Here is a 15,119-nt window from a genome sequence, read left to right as displayed (position 1 = left end):
GCGCCTGGCATCGGCAGCAAAGCGGAGAGCAGAGGAGGCGACGCACGGAGAACTGAGCGGCGCGGCCCGGCCCGGCCTGGCCCGCGCAGCCCCGAACGCGACCCCGGGAAGGGCGCGCAGGCATGAGAAGCCCCGACAATTCCAACACGGGAGCGACCAAAGGAGAGAGCACAGACGCAGCGAGACAGAAAACAGCAGCCACTCGGAAAAAGGAAAAGATCATAGTAACTAAGATCTTAGGGATAGTAAAATGGTATAATGTTAAGCAAAATTATGGTTTTATAACAAGGTGTGACAACCAGCAAGACATATTCGTGCATAGAACTGCTATTAAAAAGAATAACCCTGAAAAATGCATCCCAAGCTTGGGAGATGGAGAAGTCGTGGAATTCAAAATTATACGAGGTAGAAAAGGGTTACAAGCGTCGCAGGTCACTGGGCCTGATGGTGTTCCTGTAAAAGGCAGTATATATGCAAAAAATCGTAGTCATGTTAGACAATATCTCCATTGTAAGTCCCCCCTACAGTCTCCCTTTCCTAATCCCACCTTTCCCTTTTACCCTATGTCCTATTACCCCCAGTGTATTCCCAATCCGTTTTTTCATCCATGGTTTCCCTCACAAAACCATGCTTTTGCCAATTGTTTCCCCAAAAATCCCTTTCCAATGCCGAGTGGGGGATGAAAAGGGGGAGGGAAGAAGTTAAACCCTCTCCTGCCTCAGTTTCCCCACAAAGCATGCTCAGAGATTTCTGTCTCCTTTCTGTCAGCCCTAAGATGTTCCACAGAATCTGTTTGGACATTTAAAGACTCAGGAGGGTGGCTTGTTTTGTCTTAAAACTGTTCTTGTTATGTTTATCCAGTTGTTTTCATTCTCCTTTTATTAAAATAAAACGGGTGAGGTGTTGGGGTCCCTCCCCCGCCGTGTAGCCCTGGCAGAGGGGCCCTGAGGGCACAGACACGGGGTTTCCCTGCCCCTGCTCAGCCTCGTTCCCATTGGTTGGTTTGTGTTCCCTGCGCGGGCAGAAGGACCCTTGGGCCCGTGACTGGAACAGTTCCTGAGCAGAGCTCCGGCCATGCGGCTGGAGAAATAAACATCTCTGAAACAGCTAGCAAGAATCTGTCTGTCCATATATATTTCCTTTCCACGGGACTCCTGGTTTGATATATGCATGTTGCAGTATCCCCACTGCAACAGAGAGCTCCTAAAGCCCCAACATACACATACTGTGCCATGGCAAAATACACTGAAGTTAAGTTTCTTCTTCTGATAGCTGGTGGTATTTATTAAAGTTTCAGCAAGCCATGACTGTCCTTTGTTGAAATGAAGCTAAACAAAATTATGTCAGTTGATTATAAATCATTTTTATGTCAGCAGAAAATAAAGTACCTTTAACTAATACAGCTCTCACACTACCGCTTCAATAAAAATATTATAATTGTATATGGTCCTGCCCAAGGTCAGTAGGGGGTTGCTTTTACACTAGCCTTGGGAGATAAGATCAGTCCATGGGTTGAGTTTGTAGTGCCAAATAGTTCAAGTCAGTTGTATCCTTATTATCTGCAGGATCAGATCTCAACAGCAACTCCCTTCTTACCAGTCTCCTTTCCCCCTTCTTCTTTCCCCATCTCCATTCTTGAATCCTGCTTTACTAGGGAATTGGTGTCCAGCACTCTGTGTGAAAAATGAAGGAATTTGGACTTGAGTGCAATTAAAGGTCATCAGCTCTCAAGAGAGCATATAGTATAATAACATTGTTAACCTCAGTCCACTCAGATCATATCCATAACACCTATTTGTAATACCTCTAGGTTCTCTCTGTACTAAATGGGTAAAAAAGGGATTTCAGCTATCTTGAGCTTGTACTGCAGAAGAAATTCCTTACTGACTGTGATCACAGAGGCTATTTTGTAAGAAAAATTTAATTCTTTGCCTTTCCAGCTATGATTAATGTCGCGATACGGTCGCAAGACAGTCGGCGATGAAAGAGACGGGGCAGATTGCTTGGATGCAATAAGCCGATTTTATTGATACAGGGTTGAGGTTTTATACCTTTCAGTTATATAAGCAGTTACATAAGCAGCAATCACTATAACAACCATATCTATGTTTCTTAATAACATTGCAAAACTAGAAGCTAGCACTAACTATCACAGGTACATACCAAGCATGCCTTTTATGCTGACTGTTTCATTATAGGCCTTACTGCCTGCCACGGTTTGCAGCCTAGCAGCGTTAGCGTGTCTACTTCTGACATGAGTTTAGCAGTGCTCTCACTTCTGCTTTCTAGCTGCATCTCCACAGATTAACATCTACTCAGTACATGTATTAGACATGAAATGAGCAAGTAGGAAACTGGTTTCTATGCCACAGGTAAGAGCCCTACAATGGCAAAAGGTCACAGCTAAGCAGAGGAATCACAAGAGATGTCAATTGATCGTGTCCTAATGACTGAAATAATTTTTGGAGATGCAGCTGTAAGTTTCTTTTTTGTTGTTCTTAAGAAAACTCAGTAGTTAAGACTGGTGAAATCCAATGGTCAGCCAGATGAACTAAAGTTTATTAAAATAGTATTTTTCTTGGTCAAAATCGGAGTATATTTTCTGGCTTTGAATTATTTAAATACATTGTTTACTAATTGTGACCTGTTGTGTTTCTCAACTGTCTTGTTTCCATTTCTACTGAAATTATTCTACCAGTTTCAGGTTGTGAATGCTTCTTTTCTTTGTGTACCTCCACCATGCATACCCATACTTCAGAGCACACAGGCTTTTCTAATCTGCTTCAAATGACACAAGTGACTGCCTCATCCTGTCATGATTTCAGGATGTCCCCATGTAGTTCAGGGCCCAATTTAAAATGATTTCCCTTGTTTGTTAAAAATTCCACATAAACCCTCCATCAAACTTCAAGTATCAGCTGAAATCTTGCCTTCTTTCCTCACCCACTTCTTACTATTTCTTCTCCTCTGCTGTAAATAGTCTCTGAGATTGTATTGTTTTTAACTTAGCACGGTATTCTGGTAAAAAGCCCACGTGAAAGAAAAAACAAGTTACTTTTTTTTGGTTATTATTGACTGGAATGTGAGTAAAGCAAGAAAGGGGGTCATTCTGTTTAAATTAAAGAATTAAAAACCCGTCAGGAACTGATGGCATTATACCATCAGTATAGTCTAGTCATCTCAGCATATTTCTGAGTTCTGGTCAGGGCTCCCATGGGATCTTGTGCTTTGGCAGATGCTGTAGACTGTGCTGTGAGATTGGGGTTTTGTGAGTTGATTTATATTTGGTTATTAATATAGACTTTGGTAATGTAACATAAATGCATCACTAATCCTGTGGTGATTATGATTATTTGGTAATAATCATCACTACGTGATTGAGAATATTGAGCTGCTGGGAGAGAAGATTTTCAATATAAGTGATCCTGTCAGTCAACTCGATCTGAGCCTACAGCCACATCTCCTTTGGAGTGATGCACAGAGGGATGGTGCCTACCCCCAGTACAAACTGTTACACCCCTGCAATATGACCAGAGATGGCACCTGAGCTTGCAAGCTGGGAAATGCTCTTAAATCCTTCTGTCTAGACATGGTCACCAAGAGAAAATCATGGGATATCTTGACCCATGAGTTGGAAGGGCTTGGGGACAAAAGCAGTAAATATGGATTGTGGTTGGCTCTTACAGAAAAAGGTAGTGGAGGGATATCAGTCAGAAAAATCATACCAGTGGGTAAAAAAGGAGCAGAAAAAATCTTCCAGATTTGACTTGTAGACAGACATTTTTCACTTTTGCCAGATTTCATTGTTTACATCACTATTTGTTTGCTAAAGTACAAAATAGGATTTCAGTAGTGTTAAAACCAGTTTTAGTATCAGAAGCCCAGCTCTGACAGGAAAGAAAGGAAAAGAACCTGAGAGAATGTGCATGTTATGAGATGGATATTTCACTCCAGTAAGGTGGCTTTTTTCTCTGTTTCCAAATGAGCTCGTCATAGGAGCCCTGCAGGGAAGCAGAGATTAATAGCCCTAGCTTGTGTGAGCTATGGATGTAGTAGGGCTCCAATATTAAAGGACATTATTGTGTGCTTTTGTTAACAGATGACTAAGCTCCCCCCTCATATCTTACACATGCTAATTATAAAGCTTTTTAAATATAGGAGGAAAAGTCCTTCTTTCTCCTTGAGCCTATGAACAACTAATTTCAAGTATTCGCTTGTGGCAACTTGTCCTGGGGTGATGTTGTGAAGCCGCTTTATTCCTTAACTGTCTGCTCAATGCCCAAAGATGCCGTGCCTTTAAGATGGACCCGGGGGGTGGGGCCGTGGGACGCGGGGTGCGGGTCTGTTCAATGGCTCAGCCCAACGGCTCGGGGGGCTGTGGGGCTTGGCAGGGCTCGGGAGGGAGTGCGCCGGGAGCGCTGTGCTGCTTTTTGGGTTTCTTTTGTGTTCCGGAGAAAGGTTCTGTTGGTTTTTCTTGTGCTTTTTCCCCCTTTCCTTCTCCTTGCCTCAATGCCTCCCTTCCCTCCTCGCCGGTCGCCCCGTTCTACCCTGTTTTGTTTGTGTGCTAATAAACAGTTTGTTTTTTCCACTTTCACTAGCTGTGACCCACTTGTCTTATTGGTGGAGGAAAATGGGAGGCCCTTTTCCCTTCGGAGGAGACACTCATTCCGGAGCATTTCCTCCTGAAGTTTTGTCTCCAAAACTGAGACATAAATGTTTTCCTAAACAATTGTGGTTCCTCTGAAGAAGTAGCTTTTGCAAAATGATCCTTTTCAGGCAGGAGGAACACTCCCTTTTCTCTAATCGGTGTCAGTGACAACACTAAGGGTATGGCAGGCAAGCTCTGATGAAGCTTGCTGCATCAGCTGAAGAAGTTAATGTACTGGTTGTTTTTCCTCTCTGGTTCCACTGCAGAGTGAGCACTAAGGAGTATACCTCAGATTCGGCAGTACAAAACCTGGCATCTTTGCTAAAAGTCACCATTGTTGGCAGTTGAAGCCAAAAGGTTGAACTTTGCACTGAAGCAACTGATGCCCAGAGGCGTCCTCGTGTCTGCCAGCCGGGCTGTGAGGGTGCAGACCTGTTGGCAGGGCATCGCATACAAGGCAGCTGCCGGCAATAACTTTTTAAACCACTGCAGCAGATTCATTTTTTGCTAGTCTCTTGGTCCCCTAAAAAGTTGTTGCCCTCTTTTTCACTAAGAAGCACAGATCCAGCCTGAAAATACATGTTGTGCTAGATCTAGGCTTACACACTCTCAGCTGTTGGTACAAAGAGAGCACAGGCCACTGAGTTTTAGGGACTTCAGAAGATCTACCTGGCTTGTTAAACTGCTTTGACCAACTCTGTGTACACTTTGAACCCGTTGCAATGGCCAAGCAAAACAAAACACATTAGATGAAGCCACTCTGAGGGCTGATTGTGAGCTTCAGCCTTAAAATTGAGCTATTCCACCATCTCAGCAGGCTAAGGACATTCTTCTGGCACTTGTCATTCCTGAGCTGGGAAGTATCAAGTTATTGAAAAGGGTCATCTGCATTCTAATGTGGGTACCTTAGGCCATCAATCACACATCCACCAGCTGGTGGCCTACCTCTGATCACTGCACTGAACATAGAAGCCTGCAGAGATTTTGCCAAGGGCAGATATAGCCCCCAATCTCTAGCAGAGTGTGAGCAGAGCATGAGATTCTCATTAACTTTCAAATTTTAGTATAGATTTTCAAGGATGAAACTAGGCAAAGATCCTCCTATTACTTCTGCAGCACCCACAGTTTTATCCATCTTTTGAAAAGATGCCATTAAGACCAAACCCTGTGAAATGAATGTGGAATAACACCATATTAACCAAACCACTATTATGAGTAAAAAAAATATTAAGTGTTTAGGTAATTTTTCAGAGGCTGTGTAGGAGTGAAATAGCAATTCACATAGGTAGTTGATATTATGAGTTGTATGATTATGGGGCAAAACCAGGTCAGCTGATAGAGTTACTAAATTGCCCCAACCCTTCTGTCCTCACTTCTCTGTACCTACTCAGTTGTATTAACTCACTCAACTCTCTCAGAAGACTAAGGTCTGAGAACATTACTACCAAATGCAGGCACAGATTTTGTGTGTTCCTATTGTATTCTCTTCATTTCCAGGTTCCTAAGTGCAGAGGAAGGCCAGGAGCTTTTTTGCAAAAACTCAAATGTATTGTTACTTGGGCTCAAGTCATGAATTGTTGTGCAAAACCCTGTATAGCTAAAACCACAACCCTGAAGAGCTAACAAATGGGAAAGTTCTGAAGAGAAAGTACAGGAAAAAGCAATTTGGCTGAGGGTGCACTGGAATTAAATGGCAAAAGTAGAAACATAACCCTGAGAACAGACAACCTTGAAGAAGTTGAAGGGCATCAAAGCACAAAGAAAAATTTTATATGTCTATTTATTTCAATGGGAATTGAGTGGCCATACAGCTGTAGTTAGCTACATCTTCTTGATGATTAATTACCTCCAAAAATCTGTCCTAATTTTATTTTGGGCCAGTATACTGTCTTATTTCTCTGGCTACAAGAAGGATTCATCCTCAGAAGAGGAGATACTGAAATAGTTGGCTCAACATTCTTGTTAACTTTATGGTTTTTGAGTTAAAAAATTTCATCTTACCCACCACTTCAATTACAAAATATCTATTTTTAAATGTCTTACTGTTTGGTTTTTTTTTTTTTTTAAATTAGGCTCTAGCAGCTATCTTGTACTAGGATTCACTTACTTCGTATTATACTTGTGCACGTGTTAACTGCATTAAGTTCAGTGAAGTTATTTTTAGTTTACACTGGTTGTATAGGGCCTACCTAGTGTGAATCACCTGCTAATTCTCTTCAGCATGAAAAGAAATCTACTTTGTTCTAATTAATTATTTTTAGTGTAAGCTAAATACAAACCTCTGAATAATACATTCCACAGCAGGTAGCAGGAACTGAGTGGATGTGGCAGTCCGAGCATGATGTGTGCAGTGAGAAAAGAAACTTACACAGATTTGGTAATACCAACAAACCTCTTTTCAGGCATGAGCACAGGATAGCCCACAGATGTGGGAAGCTGTAACATTACCTCCTTTAAATCTCTCATTCTTTCTCTCCTGGGAAGGAGGTATAGCTTGGGTTTCTTCAAAAAATCAGAAGTCCCTTGAGCTTGACTGGAAGGGTGCTTGTTTCCAGGTTTATCCTAGAGCATCTGCTAAAAGCAATTTTGTAGCTAGTTCCTCTCTTCATAGGTTCATCCTGGGGACATAAATCAAGATATCTTGTCCCACATATTTTTTTTTAATACAAAACCCCTCAAAAATAACAAAATAACCCCAAAAAATACAAACAAAAACCCCACAAACCCAAGCAAACCTAAATCCATCCCCCTCTAGTTTCCTCTTGTTAATGCACACATGGTTGCTGATTTAAGCCAGTCTCTGATGATGGCTGCGGTGTTAAAGAAGTACTTTCTAATTCCTTTGTTTCCAATGGTCTCATTTAATAGTAGTCATGTCTAAGTGGTGGTTTGTAACCATAAGTAAGATAGATGTTGACACTGTGTTTCCAAAAGCAAACTGAATACTATATTTACAAACAGTTATATGTTATCAACACCATCATTTTGTAATGTTGGTGAGTAGCAGTGTTAGACCTTGTTTTTGAAATGCTGAAAGTTCAAGCATACAGAACTTTTTTCCTGGATATCAGAATTTGCTAATGGTGTTCCTTTTAAAGTATGTGCATACAGTAGTGATATTGAATCTATAAACAAGGATTCCTCTAGTTATATTGTCTTCAAGTGTAAAATGCAAATTCAGTGCTTGGAAATGCAGTCACTAACTTGGTACATGTAAACCTTAACTGACTGGACTGCAGGTGTGGAACCAACAACAATAAAAAACTGTATATATGTTTTTTAAAATTTCTATGACTTAGGCAAATTCTTTTTTACCTAGTACTGTCATCAGTGATAGTACAGCTTTCTAATGTATTAAAAATATTCTTGAATGAAAGGAACATTAAAGGTGTAACTCATCAGAAAAGTCATGTTATTAATCAAATGTAAAGAACACCCTAAGACTGGAGTTAATGAATTGTATCTTTGCTCAAATGGCTGAAAGAGAAACATTTTATAATATTACATGAAAGTCACTACCCAATGAAGGCAAAAATAGTTCTGGCAGTGTTGGAATAAACCATAAGAGCCTCTCAGTGGAAAGAATTAACTTGCAAATAATTTCATTTGAAAACTTAAACAAATTTGGATTTCTTGGGAATATAGTCTTTTAATTAGTGTGGATCGGAATGGCCAGTCAGGTAGGGTATTTTCAGCAGGTTTTTTTGCCAGAAAACATAATGAAGTTCTGTATTTGTCAGAATATAAACTTCCTAATGCACAGTCTTCAAAACAAAAGTTCTACTTTTCACCCTTCTGAAATGAAAATGAAAGATTTTCATAGAGTAAGATTTGTCCAGTTGTTTCTGCTTTTATGTGTCAACATTCTTAATGTCAGTAAGCTATAAACTTCATAATGCTATGAATATTTGCTCTTTTATTCCTTTGCATCATTTCAAGTTTAAATAAGTAATTCTTCACACAGTAAATTGTAAATGAAATATTTTTTCATTTACAGCTATTTAGTATTTTTATGATTCCAACATGGTCAGAATATAGAAGTGGGTACAACCACGAGTACAATTTGTAAAGATATTTGTTGGATGAAACATTTTACAGTCAGGGGACATTATTCATGGCTCTTTTTAACTAGAAAATGGCACTACATTCCTTTATGCCGTGTTTCTTATTTATAAGGAAAATTATTCCTTGTTTGGGTTTTCTAGGCCCACCCTAGCCACAATTTTCCATGTACAGTAGTATCAGAGAAGGAAAAGCAAACTTGATGCTAATAGCTGTACACCTATTTTAACACTATTACCTACACATTGAAAATGTTGGGAATGTTTCTTAGTGTATTGCTAAGTAACAGGGCATACCTCATCACAGTCCACATTGAAACTTGTTTCAGTCACGGCTTGTGAAGTTTAAAGATCATTAATTTTACTTTAAAACATAAAAGCAGAGCTGAGTTAAAGTAAATCAATGCCCTGTTTTGCCAGCCTCTGTGCAAAGCCTTTGGAAACAGCTGCAGAAACAGCAGCTCACAAACAACATACAATGCTGATACACCCCTGCAGGTAACTGTATAGCCACATAGATAGCTATGCAGAAAGGCATGTATTGCCTTTTTGTGTATTGCCTTACTCTGTGCATTGGCAGCCTGTGTCATTGCCTGCTGTTGAAGACAAAATGCACCATGGTAAGAAGAGTAAGAGGTTTACAGCCTTTGCTGTAACTAATGTGGTGTAAGTATTGGGGTGGAGAAGAGGTCCTGTATGCTTATCTACCCTTGCCATTGAATTGTTAAAAAACCCGGTATTTACAGACAAAAACTTTTTAACTAATTCAAGTTAGAAAGTGGTATGTTTATTATGCCAGCGGGTGGCACGGGAGTTGCCTCCTAGAGACGTGCCAGCCGCTTACACGGTTATTTGCCTTTTATTTATTTTACAAAGTGTTACATATTAATTATATACATATTTTAGCACCTTCCATTTCTGCTTTCTATTAAAATGAGGTTACTAGTCCTTTGTGCATGCACAGTTTTTTTCTTGATTTGGGTCGGTGGTCTTGATTTGAGTCAGTGGTCTTGAAAGATGAAGTCAGGGATTTTTTCATTACCATGAACTTTCTACCTTTTATTGTGGGCAAGCCTTGGCAAGCCTTCTGGAGACGGTCCATACCCCCTGCCTGTATTTAATTATGCAATCTAGGTGCTAGTTATCATTCTATTAGCTTTTTTTGTCCTTATGACAGTTTATTTACTATAAGCCAAGTTTCAGATAGGTACATAACAGTGAATAGCACTATACTTCTTAACTAAATTTTTAACTTTCCGTTAACTTATCTTTTGGTTCAATCAGTACAAGTTGCTTCTAACTTCTAGCTAAAGTTTAACTCTTCATAATCTTGACTCACCATTCCTAGTCCTGGGGTAAGGTTTGTAAGGTCTCAAGACAGGTGCAACTAAGTGAAGCTCTGTGGTGTGGTATGTGGAATTTGTTGGAGTAGAGAACTTGCTAGGATCTAGAGTTTCTTTTTAGAGAGAGACTGTTCTAAAACCACTGGGGTTTTCTACTGAGTGACCACAGACAATATGGTTGGACGCATTTCATCACTCCATGTGAGTGGGATCTTCACAGATCTTATCTTACTGATCTGTTGGATCAGAGACATGAAAATTGCAACTAGTAAGTACAGGTAGTTTTCTGACACTTATTCATTTAGAATAAATTTTTTTTTTTTTCTAGTTGCAGCAACCCTTTCTCACAAGAAAGGGCAGTACGTGCATAGAAACAAACACGATTTTTTCTCCTGAATTTAGTGGCAACCACCACTGAGGTTAGTAGAAGGGAAAGGCTACATCAAGTTTGGGACAATCTTATGACAGAAGTGACTTCACTGAATTGCTCCTGATTTCTGATCCTCTCCTTTTTTCCTCCTCGCCTGTGAAGCCTTCTCATCTCAGTTGTATTTTGTTCTTTTCCTGCAGGAGAAAATATAAGAAAACATCACAGAGGTAAGAGTAAATCGCGCAGGACTGGAAGGTATTTGTGAGTCATCTCTCTCTTTTTGTTAGGGGGTTTGAAAGTGGATTTTCCTGTTACCAGGTTGGTAGTTTTTTTTCTTTTTTTCCCAGGGAAATGCTGTTCTACTGATTGTTTCCCCCTTTGAAGGACCATCTGCTGCGGCTCCCAATCTCCTTTGCTGCTAATGGTAGTCCTCCCCTATGATGTTAGTGGTAGTTCTTTCTGAGTAAGGACAGAAGTATTTTTCATTGAAGGTGAAATCCTAATAAACATCACACTGTTTCTTCTGCATGATCTGCTGGTTCTAACTTGTATTGCTTGCTTATACTGTAATAACAAAATGAATTGTGGGCTTGTAGAGTTACTAATAATCTGTGCCATTGCAGTAGACTGAAGGAAGATGTGAATTCTGTTGATTAAGAGTCCATATTACAGCCTCCAGATGTAGTTATCTTACTTCTTCCTTGCAGGAGGCAGGCTCAATGGAGGTCTTTGACAGATTAATTTTCTTGCTTTGGAACCCTTGAGCATGCTGGCAGATAAGCCAATGTGATGATTTGATTGGCTAAGGCATCATAGGCACCATTCCTGTTTGCTATCACCCTTTGCTGAAGATTATGGCTCTAATGCAGCAATGACAGGACAGATTATGTGTGTGCTTGTGTGTCACAGCCACAAGAAACTGAAGTGTGGTGGCTTGAGTCACAGACAGGGTGGGTTTAAGCTATGAGAGTTTAGTGAAAAATACTGATTTGGAGATTTCTGTGCTGATCTGTGTGAAATGGCATTGGATAATGTGAGACACAAGAACAAGTAGAAGGTAAATATGCTCCCAGGTTTTTTTTCTAAATGTGGGGCTGACATTGTAGGTTTGTTTGCAGCTGTACTTTTCTCCCCACTTCCCTTGCTGCTGCCATGATTTTTAATTAATTATGAACATTTCTCTGGCCTCAGGTCTTCAGCTGCTGCAAGAAGATTGTTTCCAGCATGAATGGTTGCACTGTGTTTGTGTGTATTTGTGAGTCCCTTGGACTGCTTGCATTGTCAATGCATTGCATTGAGTACTGTAGTGGGTTCAGTTCGTAAACCGGGCAGAAACACCAATTAGGGTGTAGTGGTTTGGTCCAAAATACTCATTACTTACTTATTTACTTTCTGTGAGATAAGAATTAGGAGAAAGCGAAGCAGGCACAAAACTTAAAAGAATATAAAGAAGTTTATTAACAGAACTAAAAGGAAGAGGAAAAAAAATCAGAACACTTCTCCTCCCCCCACCTTTCTCTCCTCCCACTGACAATGTAAAAGGACAACCCTTGAGATTTTCAGTCAGTTTCAGTTCACCTAGGGAGAGGAGTCTCTCTTGCTCATGCTATGGAGACATCTCCACAAGAAGTTCTCTCATGGCTTCAGTATCAGAACAAGACAGCTGCCCGGGTTGGTTCTCTGCTTGCATGTGAGAGTCCCTTCCCCCAACTTACAGCTTTCCCCACAACTGCTTTCGAGGGTCCAATCTTGAGCTACTGGGGTACCATTTTAAGGTTGAGCTGTTCAGAAACAAAGGCTCTCTCTGGGAGCATCTTCATCTCTAGGAATAGAGGCCCTCCCCCTTCCCTGGGAGCATCTCTAGGAACAGAGGTCTTCTCCTTCCGATTTGGAGCAAGAGTCCTCATCACTTCCATCTCTCCCTTTTCAAACTTCTCATCAAATTACAGCTGCTTCAGCATTTGCTTATTTCAGCACAGGTACTTTTGCTCACAATTACAATCATTTGCTTATTTCAGCACAGGAACTCTTGCTCACAATTACAATCATTTGCTTATTTCAGCACAGGAACTCTTGCTCACAATTACAATCATTTGCTTATTTCAGCACAGGAACTCTTGCTCACAATTACAATCATTTGCTTATTTCAGCACAGGAACTCTTGCTCACAATTACAATCATTTGCTTGTTTCAGCATAGGTACTTTTGCTCACAAGTACAGTTTGAACGCTCCAACCCCCCATGCTTTCATGAAATTACAATGGGTACTCTGATACATCATAGTCTATCACCACCATAACTTTACAACAGAATTTCAGCTTCTAAGCATCTCCTCTTTCTCCTCCCTCAGGGTTTCAGCTCTTCCTTCTTTACTAACTTTGGTATCTCTATGGTGTTTTCTCGGGAGAGAATTGATGTCTGCAGGCTTCATCTGTTCTGGAGAAAACTTACAGCATTTAAAAAGGGTTAATCTCACCCAGGCCCCACAGCTGGAATTTGCTTATCGCTGTTGATCACATGATCTTTGCCAGGCAGCTTCAGCTGAATCTTCGGCCGCACTGGAGGGGAGAGGGGGGAGCCAGGCCGCGCCATCTGCACGTAACAGGGCTGTGTGGGGGCTGCGGGTGGAACAGGGTCTCATGGCTCCAGGATGGCTGTGTCCCGGCCCGGCCCGGGCCGAGCAGGGCCTGGCCCAGCCCTGCTGGGCCGCACAGCCCCTGCCCAGTTACCTGTCCCAAGGCCGGAAGCAAGAGAGAGCTTTCCCAGGGTTTGTCCGTTCTTAAATGTGGGCCACAGAGGCGTGTCAAGCTTCTTTTAAGTGGCTTAAAAAATGGTCAGTATTCAATCTAGCCAGTTGATAGGTTCTGTCAGGTCATAGAGGAAACTGTAAGCACCTCTTTGCAAGAAAATCACTTCTGTAGCTATGCTAACCCATGACAGTACTGTGTCTTGTTTAGGTATCTTTTCTGTGTGCATAACTGTGACATTAGCAAGGTTTGTATTCAGCATCTCTTTTCTACAGGAGACTTTCTGTAAGTCTCAGAAGAGAGATGTAAGTATTTTCTAAAAGTCCAATACATTCTTGTATCGATGACATACAAAAAATACAATATGCCAGTTTGTTTAAACAGCATTACAGGACTAAGTTTTGTGCCCTGTGGGATTCTGAACTTTCTGGTTTTTTCTCTTACTGTTACACATGTCAGCTGCCTGCCTGATGGTGTACATTCTTGCAGCAATTTTGCAAATGGCCTTTCATGGCCTTCTCACGTTTAAGAAATTTTGTGAGCTCTGCAGAGGCCAAGAGGCCACTCCAGGGACTGGCACATGGCAATTGCTGAGCAACTACTCCTGATAACCTTGCCCAATGGGTGCTGACTGCTGGCCCAGAGGGCAGCACAATGGGCTGACTGCTATTTATGCCTAGGAACCATACATTGGCAGCACCTAAGGAAACCTAGATGGCTAGTAAGGTTCTGCCTTGAATTTTCCACCTGCTGAATGATTAAGTATGATGCTAAATGGAAAATTGCACGTACTGCCACCTAATGCAAAACTGTAACATCCAGCAAAAAGAAGTGGTGGACAGCAGTTCACTTGAAAGTCTGGTTTTAAGTAACATCTCCTGTTGAGTTGGTAATTCCAGCAATGTGCATAAACTGATGACTTGGCTCATGCCTCCACCTTCATTTCTCACATTCATCTGTTGTAGGTTTTCTTTTTGCCTTTGATATGCTTTTTCAAAACAGTCTTTGTACTTCCTACATCACTGTGCTCTGAGGGTGTCTGACAGCTGAAATGAAATTATCTATTGCTTGCTTTTACATCTTCTTCCTTTTGTTTCTGTTTGGGGAGTGTTATCACATAAGAATGCCTACATGATAGCAGGCAGCAGCTGTGTAGGAGAAACACTGCTGTCCTTTGTACCTTGTAGTGAGTGTAAAGAAACAGCTTCCTCTGAAGGCAGACCTGTTGGGAAGGAAAATGAAGTACGTGAAAGAAAATAAATGAGGTACGTAAGAAAATGTGATGAGAAAGAGCTGGGGTAAAATCTGAGCCATCCTAAAAGTGTAATTGGAAATGACAGACAGTGACTCTTACATTGATCATGCTGTTAATTGACTTGACTTGAATGCTTTTGTTGATGCCTTTTCCTAGTCTTAAAATCAAGAGTCAAACATGGTTAGAAGGAAAAAAGGGATTTTACCTTGGTATTTATTTTAAGGATCCTTAGGTGCACTACATCCAGGTCAAATGCATTGAAATGCACACCCCCAAAAGATCTGATATAACATTACAGGTCTTGCTAATTATCATAACTATCAAAAATTCCCCAATGAGAGGCTTGAATGAGCCACCCCCTCCCCCAAGGAACCTTCCCCTGGATGGTTCTAGCTTAGTTTACAGAATGTGTTCTGGAGAGGACCTTGGGGTCTGGGGCACACTAACCTCTCCCTACGAAGCTTCTAAAATGTTTAGTCTTCTAACTGAACAAACAAGTCCAAGAATGTAGGCAAAAAGCACTAAGAATACAGAAGTTGTAAAAAGGTATAACAGGGGTATAAAAGAAAAGGCAAAAAAAATCTTCATGGCATCATTTCCTCCCTTTTAGAGACTAACAAAACTCTACCTTGTCTAGTCTCTACTCTACATTACCCGCAGAACCGGTTTACACAACCGGCTGCTCCACACGCTCT

At 41.0% G+C, this 15,119-nt stretch overlaps 1 protein-coding gene across 6 annotated transcripts in view; it reads left to right on the top strand.

Moving 5' to 3' along the window:
* PDE1C (phosphodiesterase 1C) overlaps positions 1–15,119 on the top strand; it is a 375,734-nt gene that overhangs the window by 119,093 nt on the left and 241,522 nt on the right. The window contains exon 2 of one of the 6 annotated variants that reach the window (XM_017738622.1): positions 10,623–10,649. The exons of the other annotated variants lie outside the window; for them this stretch is intronic. Within the exon in view, the coding sequence (XP_017594111.1) occupies positions 10,623–10,649 (27 nt within the window). The remainder of the gene's footprint in view (positions 1–10,622; positions 10,650–15,119) is intronic. 6 annotated transcript variants of the gene reach the window in all.

The sequence above is a fragment of the Corvus brachyrhynchos genome, unplaced genomic scaffold (genome assembly GCF_000691975.1).
Source record: "Corvus brachyrhynchos isolate BGI_N302 unplaced genomic scaffold, ASM69197v1 scaffold146, whole genome shotgun sequence".
NCBI lineage: Eukaryota > Metazoa > Chordata > Aves > Passeriformes > Corvidae > Corvus > Corvus brachyrhynchos.
The sequence above is the reverse complement of the archived record's forward strand: the minus strand, read 5'-3'. Positions and strand labels throughout refer to the sequence as shown.